Raw genomic sequence first — 18,449 nt, 5'->3', positions numbered from 1 at the left:
CTATTATCTACTATCTACATTGTCCTGGTATGAAGCTAGGCTGGGCCTAGTTTTCATCCATAACTCATTAATTACCAATAAATTGCATGGCCTTCGGCCAGTTTTAATTTCAGCCAGCCTGTTTCCTCATTTGTATCATGGGTTAATATAACTACTTCATATAGTTTTGTGAGGATTGGAAAAATAGTGCCTCTGGGCATTTAATATATGGCAGACATTATTATTGCACACCTAAGGAAATTAAGATACACAGAGATCAAGGTAGTAGTAAATGTTTACTCAATTCATTGATAATCCTGAGAGGACCAGAATGTAGGACTTATTTCTGCTTATGCAGAACTCTTTTTAGTAGCCAGCCAAAGAGATTTTGGAGGGTAGAGACAATCAAACCTAATTTTAGATTCTAAAATATGGCCAAACAATGAATATTCATTATGCATCTATGCAGTGCTAGCTGCTGATGAAATAGTGACCAACAAGATAAACAACTTTCCTGATTCAAAGGCTCTTATATTCTAGTGGGAAAAGCAAATAATATCTAAACAAAATAATTTCAAACAGTGGTAAATAACAGATTGAAGAGCTTGTCCAGGTGATGGGGGGGGGGGCGGTGAACTGCCTTGTGCAGGAGGAAACTATGCAATTGGAAAGTTCCTCTGACCATAATGAGCTTGTTAAACATCAAGGTACAGAAAGAAATTAGTTGCAATGGGGGAGCCTTTGTTGTGCCAGAATGGAAGCAGTTAAGGTAGCTGGGATTAGGTTTATGTTAGTGGAATTGTATACTAGCAAGTGGGAATTCTCATCATCTTCCCTGAACTCCTAAATTGAAGGGCTTCACCTTCCTATTCCATCATCTCATATGGCACATAACTATCATTCAGTCATTTACTTGTTTATTGTCTGTCAGTCCCATTTAGGATTGGCAGATAAAATACAGACGCTGTTAAATTTGTATTTCAGGTAATATATATATATATATATATATATATATATATATATAAATTTTTTTTAACCAAATGTGTTCCCAAATATTGCACGGGACGTACATATGCTAAAAAATTATTCGGCTTCTGAAATAAAACAACTGGGCACCCTGTATTCTTATTTTCTACATCTGGCAACTCCACCCCCACAGAATGTAAACTGCCAGATGGCAGGAAACGTGTATGTTTGGTTCCCCAGTGTAGGACGTAGCATAGTGCTTGCAGGGCACATAGTAGGAGCCTACCCGTGCTTATTGAATAAATGAAGGAAGGAAGGATTTAACACAGTAACGAGTGGCTGGATAAAGGTCTGAGTAAGAGCGCCTTGGTTCGAGGGGTGGATGGAAACAGGAGACCAGCTGGGTCGGGGCGTTTGAGTGAGTGACGTGCGGCGGCCCGAGGGCGGGGCGGCGGGCGCGCTGAGGTCACGGGCGCCGCGGCCCTGGTGACGTCATCACGCTCGCTCTCTAGGCCACGCCCGGGTTTCAGTGGCGCCCGCGCCTCCTCGGCTGTTGTGACTGACTGGGCTTCCTGGTGACTCTGGCACCGCGCAGGCCGCCTGTGGAGCGGTCCGGAACGGCAGAGGCCCGCTGTCCTTATCGGTGACCGTCAGCCCGCAAGCCTGGCCGCTTCCCGGCGGGGTGACCTCAGGGCCATGTCCAGGCCGAGCAGCGTCTCCCCACGGCCGCCGGCTCCTGGCGGCGGTGGTGGCGGTGGTGGCGGTGGCGGCGGCGGCGGCGGCGGGGGCGGCCCGGCTCAGTGCGGCCCTGGGGGCGGCGCCCGGGCCAAGGGGCTGAAGGACGTTCGCATAGACGAGGAGGTGAAAATCGCAGTTAATATCGCTCTGGAGCGCTTCCGATATGGGGACCAGAAAGGTGAGGCTCCCGACCGGGACCCCGCCGGCGGCCCCACCCTCCGCCCCCTGGCCCCCTGGCCCCCGGTGCGAAGGGGCTGCCTGGGTGCCGAGAGGGCAGACCGGGCCCAGCGGGGAGCCTACGGGGGGCAGTGAAGGGCCGCCGGGCATCCTGCTGAGGGCGGCGTGCGGGCGCTACTGTAGCCTCAGGTGAAAGGTCCGGGTGCCCTGCGGCCGGGGGCGTTTCTTCCCCCCCAGGGACCGGCTGTTCGCCGCTGCGGGCGGCTGAGCCAAGGTGTTGAACTCCTGATAAGCCCCTACATTTTTTATTTTTTTAAGGAATCTGTGGTACGTTTAAGCCACACAAGAAGAGCAGAAGGAAATTAGAAAGCAGACAAATTAAGGCACTGGCAATATGTAGTGCCTTGGTTAAATCCTAGGAGCATCACGCTAAACACTTGAAAGAAAAAAAAAAGAAACCTGTTTTGGCGTGGGAAACGGCTTGCGCACCTGTTCGGGTTGGAGAGCTGCTTGCCTGGCGCCACACGGCGCAGACCCAGCCGCCGGCCTCTGGCGATACGTCCAGGGTATGGAGGCTCCCGGAGTGTGCTGGCCTCCATAGGGGGCCCCTCGCTCTGGGGGCTTACAGTTCCCAACCGGAATGACCTGCACAGAGTGGTTCTGAACTTACTGTCAGCAGAGGTGCAGCCTCAGCAATAAAGAGCAGCAAATCTCTTGTGAGCTGGTGAAATAGGAAGTCTGTACTGTTTCGAAGGCAAAAGAAAATATGCCTTCAAGGTGTTTGATGCCGAGCATTCATAATGCTTGAGCATCATTAACCATGGCAGGAAATGAACATTTTGTTCGTTAAGCAAGTGAGGACGAAGTTAAAGTCGTAAAATGTCTTCATGGGTCATCATACCAACGCAAGCTTCTAGCATACATAAGTAGAATCTTTGGTGAACCATTAGAATTCTTTACACACTTGGATTTAATTTTCATGACTATAACTGTGGTAGACATTCAGTAGCTATTGAATATCTACTTTTCACATAAAATATAATTTGATTATATGCATATATGATCTTTTCATATTTTATATCTATGTAAGCAATATTGAAGCATCTTGAAAGAAAATTACTGGTCCCCAAATGGTACTTTGTGTGTCTTTTCCCTTGTAGAAATGGAATTTCCTTCTTCTTTGACCAGTACCGAACGAGCCTTTATTCATCGATTGAGTCAGTCTCTTGGTTTGGTCTCTAAAAGTAAAGGGTAAGCTGATAGCTTTTCTTATTTAAAGAAAATTACTTACCAAGAAAAGAACAATTATTCTGACTACATTTAAATAGTACTGTTCTAGATTCACATTCTTAATTATATTGTATGTAGATAAACTGATTCATGTCTGTACCAAACATAAGCTCTTTCCTTTTCCTTCAATCCCCCCTTTTTTTGTTTTCCCTAGGGGCAAAAAAAAAAAAAGTAAACTTTAAGATGTAAGAAAAATAGTTTAAAATTTGAAGTTGATTACTTGAGAGAAATATTTTCTTATTGAAACAATCTTTTTCTTTTTTAAAGAATGGATGGACTAAAGGTAATAAGTATAATTATTTACAGAATTTCTCTTTTAATGTCACAGTACTGTAATGGTAAGCCTTAGAACACATTGACTTTTTTTTCTTACTAAATCAAGAATCTGATGATTAGAACTGATTAAATAAAATAGAACAGGTGGAAACAATACATATTTTTTGAGAGTCACTGAACCATAGTGGGGAAAGGTCATTTGAGCTATCCAAATTGAAGAGCTTTGAAATTCTGTGGAACTATTTCATTTTGAGACTAAGGGTGGTGGGATTGCCGTATAGCAGAGCTTCTCAATATTGGAGCAATTGGCATTTTGGATTGGGTAATTCTTGATTTTGGAGGGCTTTTTTTTTGCAATGTAGAATGTTTAAGCCTTTACACCTATATATACCAGACAACTTCCTCCCCAGTTGTAACAACCAAAAACGCCTCTAGACATTGCTAAAATGTTCCCTGGAGAGCAAAATTGCCCCTGGGTGGGAACCATGGGAGGGGGGCATAAAATTTCAGCTTACTCACTTTTAGGTTAAGAGGAGGAAAACAATACTTTTATTAAGTAAATATATTAATAAATAAATAGTAGGAAGATTCTAAGGTGAAATTAGCTGATGTAGGTATGTCTTGCATATGAATGTCCACAACAGTGACAGATTACTGACAGGGGATTTAGCTTAGGTGAATGTGCATTTTGAACATCACTGAGGCCAATGCTGGAACAATGGCTAGGATCCTAAGCACCCCCATATTAGAGTCCTCTGGATAGGTAAAATACTGCTCTTGGAAATAAAAATGGAATGTAGGGGCATAATCCTTTGTCTAAAAACACCTGGATCAATATGTTTTGAGATTCAGGTTTTTCTGATTTTAGAAAGGTATTAGGGAATAATTTCAATATGTTATGTAATACCCCTAATAAGGTGTAGGCGTCACCTTCAATCACATTAATATTTCTACTGAAAAATGTATGATTATTCACACTAAAATAAATAAAGACTGGAAATAGCCTCATGTCAATTTAATCAGGCTTTGCTGCCAGTTGAAGTTGCTGCACTTACAAAAATCTTTCAGAACTGTTTGGGTTTAAGATTTGCAGATAAGAGCTGGTGAGCCTGCATTAGAAAACATGTTATAAATGCACAGTTCTGCAGTTATACCATTTCTGTGGTTAAATGGGAACTGAATTCTGAACAATTAACTTAGAAATGACAATTACAGATTGCTCTTAGAAAAGCAGTCCATTTGAATAGATTGCCTCTACTTCTGTTCAGTAGTGTGATCATTTAAGGCAGTGGTTCTCAACCTGTGGGTCGCGACCCTTTTGGGGGTTGAACGACCCTTTCTCAGGATGCCTAAGACCATCGGAAAACACATATATAATTACATATTGTTTTTGTGATTAATCACTATGCTTTAATTATGTTCAATTGGTAACAATGAAATTGGGGGTCACCACAACATGAGGAACTGTATTAAAGGGTCGCAGCATTAGGAAGGTTGAGAACCACTGATTTAAGGGATGGCCTAGAAATGGAGAAAACATCTGGGAAAGGGGAGAGCAAGAAAGAAGTTATCAGGACAAAAAGGGATAAGAAACACTGAAGAGACAGGAAAGGAAAACATGCTAAGGGAATTTCAAAGACAGAGAGGAAAAAAGGAAAACAGATGCTAAGGGAAGCAAGACAACCCTGCCTACTAATCCAGGCCCTAATAGCAATATCCAATGTTCCACAATACCTCTTATGAAATTCCCTAGCCACTTTTGCTTCCCTTTTTATCTTTTAACAAATGTAGTACAATGTTTATTTAGTGGTCCTTGTGCTCTTCAAATGCCTTTCCTTTTCACACATATAAAGAACTAAATCACTTTGAATGTACTTAACTCTTTTATTTTCATTTATTTGAGAATTTGTGCCTGACTTACATTTCATGGGCTTTTCAGTTCAACCTTGAGTAAAGTTTTTTTTTTTAACCTCCTAGCATTAACTTCATTAATTTAGGAAGTTCATTTTTCTGCTTTTTAAATGTTGTGCCTGGTATTATTATCCCTGGTATTATTATTACTTGAGAGAGAACCTGGTGTAGAGGAAAGGTCAGGAAACCTTGATTTTACTCCCGGTCTCTCACTGCCTTATTCTCTAGCTTTGGTCATGTCTTTAAACTTTAAAGGTCTATATTTTTTAAGGCTTATTTTTTAAAATGTAAAATACGAAGGTGTAAATTTCTTTGTTTTAGTTAAGATTCTGTGATTCTGTGATAGTTTATTTTGAGTTTCTTCTAAGGTTTAAAAAAATAGATTCTAGGTTTGCTGTGTGAAAATTTATAATTTTTTTCTGATCACTTTTTTAAAAATCTCCCTTCTTTTAAAAAATTGAAAGATCTTTTCATCTATCTGCCTAACAAAAGTATAAATTAAGGAGATATGAAATTAAGAATTTACTGGGCATTGAATGCTTGTGTATTATTTTTTTAGAGACATTAGTTTCTTGGTGGCTGTGAGCTTTTTAAGCAGTCATTTTAGAGTTTGGTTCTTTAGCTGATCTTTTAAACTGTTTACAGATTTGGAAAGTGGGGAATAGTGATGCAGATGGTTGTATTTGAATATCTTAAATAGTCAGTAACATGCTATATAAATGTTATATAATTGATGAACTGATTCTTAAAATTGCATAAATTTGATTAGTTATAATATCTTTTTTTTTTTTTTAAGAAAGAAGGCATTGAAATGCCAATACTTCATCATAGCATGTATTGGTTACTTTTACCTTTTATTTTATTTATTTATTTTTAAGTATATTTTTATTGATTTCAGAGAGGAAGGGAAAGTTAGAGAGAGATAGAAATATCAATGATGAAAGAGAATCACTGATTGGCTGCCTTCTGCAGGCCCCCCACTGGGGATTGGGCCCACAATCCAGGCATGTATCCTGCCCAGGAATTGAACCATTACCTGATAGATTCTCATCCACTGAACCACGTTGTCCAGGCTATTTTTACCCTTTAAAGTTAGGATGTTTTTTATCTGTAATTTCCATACATTTATTTTTATACTTAAAAATTGCATATGGGGCTTGCATTTTATTACTTTTAAAAGTTCATTTGAATTTCAGTTATCTAGCATTTTTTCCCACATCTTGTAGCATTGCCTTATATATGAAGGCTAGTATCAGAAGCTTTGAAAATTTTTTTTCCCCCAGTATGCATTTGAAAATTCTTATCAATAATGTTGATTTATGCTTTTTTGGGGGGCCCAACCACTAAAGTTGGCTCTCTTAACAGGTCTTCATGAGAGTGTGACATTACCAGCATACTGTGGAGACATTCAGTGGGATATGTTAGTCTGCACAGTGAACCGTAACTTTTTTATTATCACTTTTAGATTCTGTTGTTCAGATTGCCCCCCCCCCCCCCCCCATGCTTCCCAGCATGCATGAATTAATTGTCATACACCATGAAGTCCGCTAGGACAAACTTTAACACTTGTGGGTAAGTAAGCCATTTTTACTGATTTAAAATTGGATTTGCAGCATTTTGAAATTTTAATTGAAAGTGGTCTTGTGGTCACTTTAGCACCATAGCCCTCTTTAATTGAGTTTTTGGGATTTTCAGCATCTTTTCCCAAATCATTTTGATTTTTTTCAGTGTTTTGCTTGACATGTATTTTCTAAGTAGGCATACATCATATGTGAACAAATTGACTATATATAGTAAATAAATGATTTTTATTTAATATTCAGAAAGGGAGCAAATAGATACCTAACTGTGAAGAAGAAAGATGGATCAGAAACAGCTCATGCAATGATGACCTGTAATTTGACTCATAATACAAAACATGCTGTTAGGAGCCTAATTCAAAGATTTCCCGTCACCAATAAAGAACGTACTGAACTTCTGCCTAAAACAGAAAGAGGAAATGTGTTTGCAGTTGAAGCTGGTATGTATTTTCTGGGAGCTTCTGTGTTTATCCTATTATTTGATGACCTTTTTCCATTTTAAATTTATTTTTAAAAACTAAGATGAAGTAAGATTTCCCAGTGTGAATAGCTTATTGAAATTATTAAAACTTAGAAAAATTTTGGAATGAAATGCAGTGTTAAGGCATGTCATGAAGTTAAACAAGTTTTCTTTTTAAGTGTCATAGTAATAGCTACCATTTATTGAACATTTACTCTGTGCTAGGCAGTATACTAAACTCTCTATACAGGGCCTCATAGCAACTCTTGCAAGGTAGGAATTTCCCCTATCTCATAGGTGAATAAATGGGTTCAGAGAAGTTAAATAGTTTGTTCAAGGCCATTCAACCAGCCAATAAACTGCAGAGCTGGGATTTGACTACATGGTCTAGACTTTCCTATATTATGCTGCTGTGACATGCTAATGAGTGAGATTTGGAATTGAGTTTTAGCTTCTGGTAAGAGACAGGACAGAATGTTCAGAAAATTAATTTGTTGAAAGGTAGATAATATATTTAGGTTATAAAATTAAGTGGCATTTTCACTGTTTAAAAAAATAACTTCCCTAGTGAGAAAATTATTTATTACCTGAAGTGACAGAATGTGCATAATTTTCAGTATATTGGAGTAGGTTTGCAGAATCCAGAAAACACATGGTACTAGATATCAAGGAATTTAAGTTTAAACACACATGCAAAATATTTTTAATTGTGTGAAGAATATAAATACATCATGGCTCTATTTTATTCCTGTCTGTTTAGGTGTAGAAGTTGGCCAAAATACTCAATTAGGAAATTTGATAAGCATTAGAGCTTTATATTCTATACTAGAGGCCTGATGCACGAAATTCGTGCAAGAGTAGGCTTCCTTCCCCTGGCTGCTGGCACCGGCTTCCCCTGGGACCCAGGCTTCTCTCCGGCTGCCGCAGGCACCTGGGACCTGGGGCTTCCCTTGCAGCCCGGGCTTTGTCTGGAAGGTCGTCTGGAAGGACATCCAGCCTAATTAGCATATTATGCTTTTATTATTATAGATTATTATAGATAATAAAACTCTAATATGCAAATCAACCGAACAGCAGAACAACCATCGCTATGATGTGCACTGACCACCAGGGGGCAGACGCTCAACGCAGAAGCTGCCCCCTGGTGGTCAGTTCACTCCCACAGGGGGAGCGCCGCTCAGCCAGAAGCCGGGGTCACGGCTGGAAAGCACAGTGGCGGGGTGGGAGCCTCTCCCGTCTCCAAGGCAGTGCTAAGGAGCAGCAAGCCCGGCTCATGGCTGGCGAGTGTAGTGGTGGTGGTGGGAGCCTCTCTTGCCTCCGTTGCAGGCGGGCGGTAAGGAGTGAAGGCCCCAGACTGCGAGAGCCCCAGATTGCTAGAGGGATGTCTGACTGCCAGCTTAGGCCCAATCCCCGGGGGTCGGGCCTAAGATGGCAGGCAAACATCCCCCGATGAGTCCCGGACTGTGAGAGGGTGCAGGTGGGCTGAGGGGGATGCCCCCCCCCCCTCCAGTGCACAAATCTCGTGCACCGGACCTCTAGTTTATACATATTATTCTATTTGGTCGCATAATCTTACATGTTTAACTTAAACATATAGGGTATTTTTTTCATGATGTGTTTTCACATTGGACTTGGTAAATATAATTCACATTGTTTCCTACTATAATATTTCCTAATTTTCTATGTTATTGATAGAAACAAGCCTGAAAATAATTTTAAGATATCAAATCATGCTTTATTATTAATGGCTATTGAATGATTGATTTTTGTTTATTTGTAAACATTATGCATCAGAAATACTTTTGAGAAATTTGTTTTCTAAATAATACTGAAATTTGTAATGTATTCTCTAAGAATAGTAAGTATAGGAGTACAACAGTTGAGGCCTTGCTTGCAAACTTTATATGGACTGAGTAGAGAAGAAACACTTGAATGAAATTACATTAGAAATTACTTATTTTGTTTTTAACACATTTTTTAATGTTGATTATAAATTTATTTTTTTATTCATTTTCAAAGAAAACCGGGAAATGAGCAAGACAAGTGGGCGACTCAACAATGGCATACCTCAGATTCCAGTGAAAAGAGGAGAATCCGAATTTGATTCTTTCAGGCAGTCTTTGCCAGTGTTTGAGAAACAAGAAGAAATTGTTAAAATAATTAAAGAAAATAAAGTAGTTTTGATTGTAGGAGAAACTGGGTCTGGAAAGACTACACAGGTTTGTTTCCTTGTTGTTTATAGCAGAAAAAATATTTTATCCCATATACAGTTTTATACAGTAAACCCTTGATTTTTCAGACCTTTATTTAACAGACCTCAGGTTTAACAGACAAAATTTCCAGTCTGTGTCATATGTGAAAATTAACACCCTGTTAATTTTAAAATGCTTTTAACTAAGATTTGCTTATAATTAAATTAACAGGTTATTTTTTGTTGTTGTTATTAGTTACTGTTATTTTTTTAAAAAAATATATTTTATTGGTTTTTTACAGAGAGGAAGGGAGAGGAATAGAGAGTTAGAAACATCAATGAGAGAGAAACATCGATCAGCTGCCTCCTGCACACCTCCCACTGGAGATGTGCCCGCAACCAAGGTACATGCCCTTGACTGGAATCGAACCTGGGACCCTTCGGTCCGCAGGCCGATGCTCTATCCACTGAGCCAAACCGGTTAGGGCTTACAGTCAAATCTATCAATATTTTTAAGGTCTTTTGCCATGCTAAGAAAGGCATTTCCTACTCCAAGATTAAGCATAGGGAATACAGTCAAGTAAATTGCAGTAACTGTGTGGTGATAGATGGTTACTGGACTACTTGTGGTGATCACTTTGTAAGATATATAAATGTGTTGTACACCTGAAACTAATATATTATCTTATGTCATTCCAGAATGAAAAAAACAAACATTTTCCTATAATTATTTTTTCTTAATATTTTTTTATTTATAGTTTTAAAATCCATCTGGAATTTATTTTATCATATCAGGTAGAAAACTTACTTTTCCCCTCATGTTAATATCTAGTTGTTCCAATATAATTTGTAATTATCTTTTTTCCCCTTATTTAAGATAACACTTTTGGTCAAATACTAAGTTTCTATAGTCCGTGAACCAATTTCTAGAATTTTTGTTATGTGTATTTAGTTGTATTTTTGCACTAGGATCTCACCTTTTGCTTTTTGTAGCTTTATAGTATGTAAAACAACATTCCTCTTCATTATATTTTCTTTTAAAATATTTCTTAGCTGTGTATATGCATGCTTCTGGGTAAAATAGTCAAGTTTAAAAAAATCCCAGAGGCTAAGATATGTATGAAAAGATGCTCTCACTCAAAGAAATGAAATCAGAACAATTGTATTTTTCAATTATCAGATAGGCAGAAATTTAAAAATGATCAATATCCAATATTTGCATAGGTGTTGGGAAAACAGCATCTTCTGCTTTATTGATAGTATAAATTGTTTTGGAGGGAAATTTATAGTTTTTCTGTTCAAATTTAATTTATATTCTCTGACTATAAAAGCATGTGAAGATAGATATTCAGTGCAGCACTGGTAATAGCAAGGAACAACATCAATAATAACAAGTCCAAAAATCTGGAAAGCATTTATTTATTTATTTATTTATAAATATATTTTATTGATTTTTTACAGAGAGGAAGGGAGAGTGATAGAGAGTTAGAAACATCGATGAGAGAGAAACATCAATCAGCTGCCTCCTGCACATCTCCTACTGGGGATGTGCCTGCAACCCAGGTACATGCCCTTGACTGGAATCGAACCTGGGACCTTTCAGTCTGCAGGCCAACGCTCTATCCACTGAGCCAAACCGGTTTTGGCTGGAAATTATTTAAGTGTAGTTAAATTATAGCACATCCATAGGATAGGATATACAGTTATCAAAGTGGATTAGGTAATCTGATATGTTAAGTGAAATCTACAAATTACAAAATTGTGTAAGTAATCACTTTGTATGAATAAAAACCAGCTTATATACACAAATATGCTAAATTGTGTAAACATTTTTTTCCCTGAAAGAGTTCATAAGAAACTTAACAGTAGTTATTTTTTTGGAGAGGACTAGTGGTAGTGGAAGGGGTAGGAAGACTTACTTTTACTTTTGAATATTTCTGACCTGGTTGAATTTAATTATAGAAAAGTATTTACAATCCTGGTATTAGGCTATTTTTTTATGCTTTTCACTATTAAAAACCCCAGTGGAATTTTGATTGTCGTTTCATTGACTTTATAGCATAATTTGAGAGAATTGACATTTTTGTAATTATTTCCATTCAGGAATATGTCATTTATTTATATATTCAGATCTTTTATGCTTTTCATTAGTGTTTTAATAATCTTTGTATAAGCGTTAACTATTTCTTTTTTTATATATTTGATTATTTTTATCATGTAGATTCATGAATATTTATTTTATAAATGGTTTATAATTAACTAGTTTAAATTTTTTTACTCAACTCTCCCAGATTTGGCCATTAAGTACTCCTTCCACTTGGTACCTGTGTCCTTCTGGCATGACTCCACATCACTTTTTTACCACTTTCTTACTTCCTAGCACTGCAAGATGTTTCAAGTTGATCTTGAACAAGATCTTTTTAAATCACATTCTAGCCGATTATTAGCAATTACATGAAAGTTGTTGATTTTATGATTATTTTATATTTGGACATGTTACAGAATTTTTTTAGTTTTAATAGTGTTTTACTGGATTTTCTGGGTATATAATTATGTCATTTTATGACACTTTAAAACTTGTATTTCAGATTCCTCAGTTCCTATTAGATGATTGCTTTAAAAATGGTATCCCTTGCCGAATATTTTGTACTCAACCAAGACGATTAGCAGCTATTGCTGTGGCTGAAAGAGTTGCTGCAGAGAGAAGAGAAAGGATTGGTCAAACAATTGGGTATCAGATACGATTAGAAAGCAGGTAAAGATAATTCTTCACTAGCCTATCTCTTATCATTCTTAGAAAAGATAAATGTCTGTGTTTCACTGAATATGGAGAATGTGTTAGTTGAAAAGTTAGATGATTATTTATTTCAAGTAGTTATAATTCTATGACAGATCATTGAGGTTATGTCTAAACTTAGCGAGATTTTAATAAATAAATAGTTGAGAAAGATACAAATTGGAATTTCATAGTTTTATGATCAAGTACAAGTTATTTCACCTCTTTGAGTCTCAGTTTTCTCATCTGTAAAACAGGGCTAATAAAGGCATTTAGAGTACGTTGATGTGAAATTTATAGTAAGTACTCAGTAAATGTTAGAGACTGAATTTAATATTGTTAGTCAGTATTAGTAGTACTTTCTTCATCAATAGTACTATTTCTGTGCTCTAATAGTTTGGATATGGTGGTTTAAAAAGCTGATCCCTTTTATGATATACTTTTGTCCCCAAGCAAAAAGTACAGGGTGTCTCCAAAAAATTTATGCACACTTTGAATGATTATAAAGTCAATGTTTATACAGTTTATTTTCAAAATTTTAAAGAATTTACAGAAATGAATAAATTTTTTTGTCAATGCCTATTTTCAAACTGATGACCATTCTGGTCCAGGCTTTACTGATAACGTGAAGCAATGGAATTGCAAACATCAAGAATCATATTGTTTGGTGTTTGTGTGCCCTCATTTCGTCAATTGTTGCCGGTTTTGTACCATAAACTTTACCTTTATGAATCTCCATTAAAAAAAGTCTAGTGGCACTTTAGGATAAATTTTCTTTGCTCAAAACTTAGTCTGGCTTCACTCATTATCACATATCACCTAAAAAAGAGTGAAAATTAAGTAGCTATCAGCTGTTAAAGTGTGTATACATTTTTTGGGGACATCCTATATTTAAGGTCTTTTAAAAAATCTGCTTATGGCTTTTTTTTTAAAAATATATTTTATTGATTTTTTACAGAGAGGAAGGGAGAGGGATAGAGAGTTAGAAACATCGATGAGAGAGAAACATTGATCAGCTGCCTCCTGCACCCTCCCTACTGGGGATGTGCCCGCAACCAAGGTACATGCCCTTGACCGGAATTGAACCTGGGACCCTTGAGTCCGCAGGCTGACGCTCTCTCCACTGAGCCAAACCGGTTAGGGCTGCTTATGGCTTTTTAACAAAATAATCATTTAATTAATAAAAGGCTGTTAGTAATAAAATTTTTGTGAGATTGTCAGGCATAAAATAAATATTACACATAACTTTGCTAATAAAGCATATATACAGTATTATATTACTTAAAGAATATTTTTATTGATTTTAGAGAAGAAGTTAGAGGGAGAGAGATATAGAAACATCACTGATGAGAGAGAATCATTGATCAGCTGCCTCCTGCATGCCCCTTCCTGGGGATCAAGCCTGAAACCTGGGCATGTGCCTGACTGGGAATCAAACTGTGACCTCTTGGTTCATAGGTCAACACTCAACCACTGAGCCACACCAGTCGGGCTATTAGTTACTTAAAGTAACATTTGTTGAAGTACATATGAGACTAGCATTTAATGTGATCATGGTTTAATTACATATAATGCTTGTAATTGTGCATGTTATTTTGATTTTTTAAAAAGGGTTTCTCCTAAGACACTTCTGACATTTTGCACTAATGGGGTATTGCTTCGAACTTTGATGGCAGGAGATAGTACATTGTCAGCTGTGACACATGTTATTGTGGTAAGAATATTGCTGAATTTACCATCAATTTCCATAAAATTTAAATGCATAATTACATTTTTAGAATAGGCTATAAGTGAGAACCAATTTGTTTTTGTTTGAACAGGCTATTATAATCAAGTTACTTTTTATTTTATACAATTATTAGAAATACATATTTTATATTTAAGCTATTATCAGATTTTATAAGAAAATAAAATAAGTAGATAGTTTTTTAAAAAGTGCTTTTTTATGTATGAAAACTATTCTTGCATGCATTTACATAGAGCTCTCTAGAATGGTGAACGTTTTCTTTTCTCTGAATGCTTAGTCATCTGATTCCTCCTTTAATATATATTTACCAGCCTTAGGGCATACTTTACAGTCATTTAACTTCATGGTGAAGCTGCTAAATTAACTAGCTGCTAATGAAGAAAGTAGATGAATTATCACCCTATTAAAGAGTTATAAGCTTTTATCCTGTTTGTATAAAAAGAAGTAGATTGAATTTTATAAACTTGTAATAAGCAGCTTTTGTAAACTTACTGGTTCTGTGTATTCAAACCAAAGGATGCACCTGAGTCCTGATGCTAACAGATTTTGTATATTATATTAAAAGAACATTAAATTAGACTGTACTAATTCAGAGTTTATTTTAGTTTGTGTGGTTTTATATTCTGTGAAAAGCATCAACCTATATTAGGTTATTAAAGTCTATTTCTGAATTGTCCATAATACAAAATTTTCACTAATACTGGTTGGCCTTGTCCACAGTCAATTTGAATTAGTGTAAAACCTAGCAGTTCCATTATTGTAAAGACTTAGTCATCTATAATTTTTAACTATTCCATGGTTTTATTTTTATTTACTGCAGGATGAAGTACATGAAAGAGATCGATTTAGTGATTTTTTACTTACAAAGTTAAGAGATTTGTTGCAAAAGCATCCAACTTTGAAACTAATTCTTTCTAGTGCTGCCTTGGATGTAAATCTCTTTATAAGATATTTTGGAAGTTGTCCAGTGATACATAGTAAGTTAAATTATAAGATTTCTTTTAGCATTTGTACAAAAGAATGCTTTTTGGCATGATTATATTTATTGTAATCAGAATTGGGAAATGTTCTGAAGTAGAGAGTATCCATTTCTGTTTCCTTTGAGATATGCTTAATTAGTCATCGCTCTATTATTTATCCTTTTCCATCTACAACTCTTTGCTGTTGTGTTGTGAGGCCAATTCTCTAGTATTAAAAGGAAATATTCTTTATTTTGGCCCTGTATTCCCCTTTAAATTCTGTCCTATAGCTTCCCCTTTATTGCCAGACTCCTTGAAAGAATAGACTACATTCCCTTGTTTACTTCTCAGGTACTTCTGAACATGCTGTCACTTAACTTTTGTCCTTGTCCTTTAATCAAAACTGGTTTTGCCACCAGTTAAAAAATTATTAAATTTATCCTCAAAATTAGAAAAAGTTGTATGTGTTTACCTCAATGATATAGTGCAAACATATATAAGAAGAAGTTCACAGTTGCTCCTGTCCTCTTATTCCATGTTCTACTTTCCCGAGATTAATTGATGTTAAAGCTTAGTGTATATCCTTTTTCACCTTGTCTATCTCATATATGCAAATCTACACATATATATATCATGTTTACAGAAATTGGTTTTACAAAAATGAGCACATACATTATTTTGCAGTTTGCTTTATTCATATGACAGTACATTGTGAACAGCCTTCAGATCAGCGGTCCTGGATGTAGTTCATTATTTTAAGCAGCTGTTTTAATATTTTATAATATGAATGTACAATGATTTATTTAACTATTTCTTTATTTTTTGATATTCAGATTGGTTTTAGATCCTCCTTTCCCCCACAATAAACAGTGTTGTAATGAGCATTCTTATATGTATATCCTTATATACTGGTGCTCTTATTTCTAAGGATAGGTTCCTGAAAATGAACTTGTTGAGTAAAAGAATATATTTTTAATTTTAACAGATTTTTCAATTTTACTTTCTCAAAAGCCTGAAATTATTTAAATTTCTGTAGTGTATAGGGCTGTTTATTTGTATATTCTTACCAGTATTGTTTTGACACGAATTTAATTGCCAGGCCTATGGTTCATATTTTACACAAAAATCTTAATTACATTTTCTTTAGTATTTTTCATGGTGGCCCCCTTTTTGTGTGTGTGTGTGTGTGTGTGTGAAATGCTCCGATCCCATAATTTATTTGACAAAACTGCCTTCTGAAACTCAATTACATTATAGTTTGCACTTTCTTTTGTGGTCTCCTTTGTGGGTTTATTCTTTTACAATAGTACTTAAATGTTGGTATTATGGTTATTCCCTTGATCTGTTTTCTTTTCCTTATACACCTTCACTTCCTTTCTTTTCTTTGTTTTTCCTCTTCTTTTCTGCTCTATGCTACACTCTATGAGGTACTGGAGATGCACAGTTAGTGTCTCTAGAAGTTCTCAATGCCCTTCTACTTTTTTATTTTTACTTATTTATTTATTTTAATGAGTTTTTTAGAAAATTTTTTTATTGATTTCAGAGAGGAAGGGAAAGGGAGAGAGAGAGAAACATTAATGATGAGAGAAAATCATTGATCGGCTGCCTCCTGCACACCCCCCACTGGGGATTGAGCCTGCAATCTGGGCAGGTGCCTTTGGCCGGAATCGAACCTGGGACTCTTCAGTGTGCAGGCCAATGCTCTATCTACCGAGCCAAACAGGCTAGGGCTACTTTCTTTTTTAGACCGATGACTCTTGAATCTTTATTTCCAATTCAGACTCTTTTCCCCAATTCAGACTGTTCTCTAGAGCTTTGGTCTTAGATATCTTATAAACAGCTTACTTCTAATATGACCCGAACTGAATACTTAATAGTTCTACAAAAATCTTTTCTTATGTTGCCTGTTTTGATTAATCATACCATTGACCTTGTCACCTAAGTCACAAATCTGTATATTTTTCTTTTCATAATATTCTTGGATGATAAGGCACATGAAATATATCCATCTGCTAATTGAAAGCTAATTTTGGCACCTCACAATTGACATGTCTAAAACTAAACCCCAACTTCCACCAGCTAACTAACCCGTTCCTTTTTCAGTTTTCCTTGTTACATCAAGGAATAACCTCATCATCTATCCAGTTTTGTAAGCCAGAAATCTAAGAGCTATGATTGACTTTTCCTTATCATTCCTCCATATCCAATCAAATAATGAGTTCTGTGGGTTTTACTTTCTGTCTCTCAAGTCTCTTTCCATTTTTACTATCACCAACCTCATTCAAGTTGTTCTCTTTTACCTGAACTATTGGAATAACTTCTACCTGCTCTGTTCCATCCACTCTGCTCTTTTTTAAATCCATTCTCCATGGTGCAATCAGAACGGTCTTTTCTCACTGGAATTCGATGATGTTGAACACTCTCCTGAGCTTAAAACTTTGAAGGACCATTACTTCAAGATAAATACCTAAATCCTTAATAAGACATCTATTTCTCCTGCCTCATCTTCTACTACAATCCTCTGTCAACTCCCCCTCTCCTACTATGTTCTAGTTAGCTTGAAACTAGTTTGGTCTTTTCATATCCTTTCCCACAATGGGCTCTTTGCATGTGCTATATTTCCCCACATAGCTTAGTTATTTTGTTTACCCATTCTCTTGGTCCTCATTTTCTCAGTGAGGATGCTTTTCTTAACTCAGTAACACCCCCCCCCCCCCCCCCCACATTAGATATTTGTCATGACATCTTGTATTTCTCTTTGATAACACTTGTCACAACTCTATTTTAAAATTTACATTCTGGGTTATTGGATTAATGTCTGTCTCCTCTGCTAGCTTGCAAGCTTCAAGAGATCAGGAGGTAGCTCTGTTTCTGCTTACCATTTGTATTCCTGGTGCCTAGCATGATGCCAAACACATGATAAGTAGAGAGTAAACATTGGAAAAAATAAGTATATGAACAGTTTTCTAAAATAAAGATCACAGTTATATTTAAAGGACAATATCATGAGGATCACTTGACCTATAGAATTGCTTTTGGATTTTACACTCAACGTTTGTTAACTTGGGAATCTCATGGTTTTATGTGAATTATCTCTGAGATGCAATAACTACTTTTTTAAATGTATGTTATTTAGTACAGGGAAGACCATTTGAAGTAAAAGAAATGTTTCTGGAAGATATTTTAAGAACTACTGGATATACAAATAAAGAAATGTTAAAATACAAAAAGGAAAAACAGCGAGGTAAGCATTTTTATTTCTCTTTCCCCCCCCCCCCCCCCCCATTGATTTTTAGAGAGTAGAAGGGAAGGAGGGGGGAAGGGGGGAGAGAGAGAGAGAGAGAGAGAGAGAGAGAGAGAGAGAGAGAGGAGAGAGGAAGAGAGAGAGGGGGAGAGAGA

The 18,449-nt window shown here is 36.6% G+C and overlaps 1 protein-coding gene across 8 annotated transcripts in view; it reads left to right on the top strand.

Moving 5' to 3' along the window:
- Positions 1–1,497: 1,497 nt before the first annotated feature.
- YTHDC2 (YTH domain containing 2) overlaps positions 1,498–18,449 on the top strand; it is a 61,699-nt gene continuing 44,747 nt past the window's right edge. For 4 of the 8 annotated variants that reach the window (XM_023747658.1, XM_014462240.2, XM_023747684.1 and 1 more), the window contains exons 1-8: positions 1,723–1,861; positions 3,021–3,111; positions 7,161–7,357; positions 9,397–9,596; positions 12,157–12,323; positions 13,956–14,058; positions 14,912–15,068; positions 18,187–18,294. In XM_023747658.1, coding sequence (XP_023603426.1) covers positions 3,023–3,111; positions 7,161–7,357; positions 9,397–9,596; positions 12,157–12,323; positions 13,956–14,058; positions 14,912–15,068; positions 18,187–18,294 — 1,021 coding nt within the window. In that variant the 5' untranslated portion in view covers positions 1,723–1,861; positions 3,021–3,022. Of the gene's footprint in view, positions 1,862–2,199; positions 2,427–3,020; positions 3,112–7,160; positions 7,358–9,396; positions 9,597–12,156; positions 12,324–13,955; positions 14,059–14,911; positions 15,069–18,186; positions 18,295–18,449 lie in introns of those variants that run through there. The other 4 variants (XM_006081144.3, XM_023747549.1, XM_023747581.1 and 1 more) reach the window with 4 other exon arrangements.

This window comes from Myotis lucifugus, unplaced genomic scaffold, assembly GCF_000147115.1.
Source record: "Myotis lucifugus unplaced genomic scaffold, Myoluc2.0 scaffold_0, whole genome shotgun sequence".
Taxonomy (NCBI): domain Eukaryota; kingdom Metazoa; phylum Chordata; class Mammalia; order Chiroptera; family Vespertilionidae; genus Myotis; species Myotis lucifugus.
This window is presented reverse-complemented; position numbering and strand designations above follow the sequence as displayed.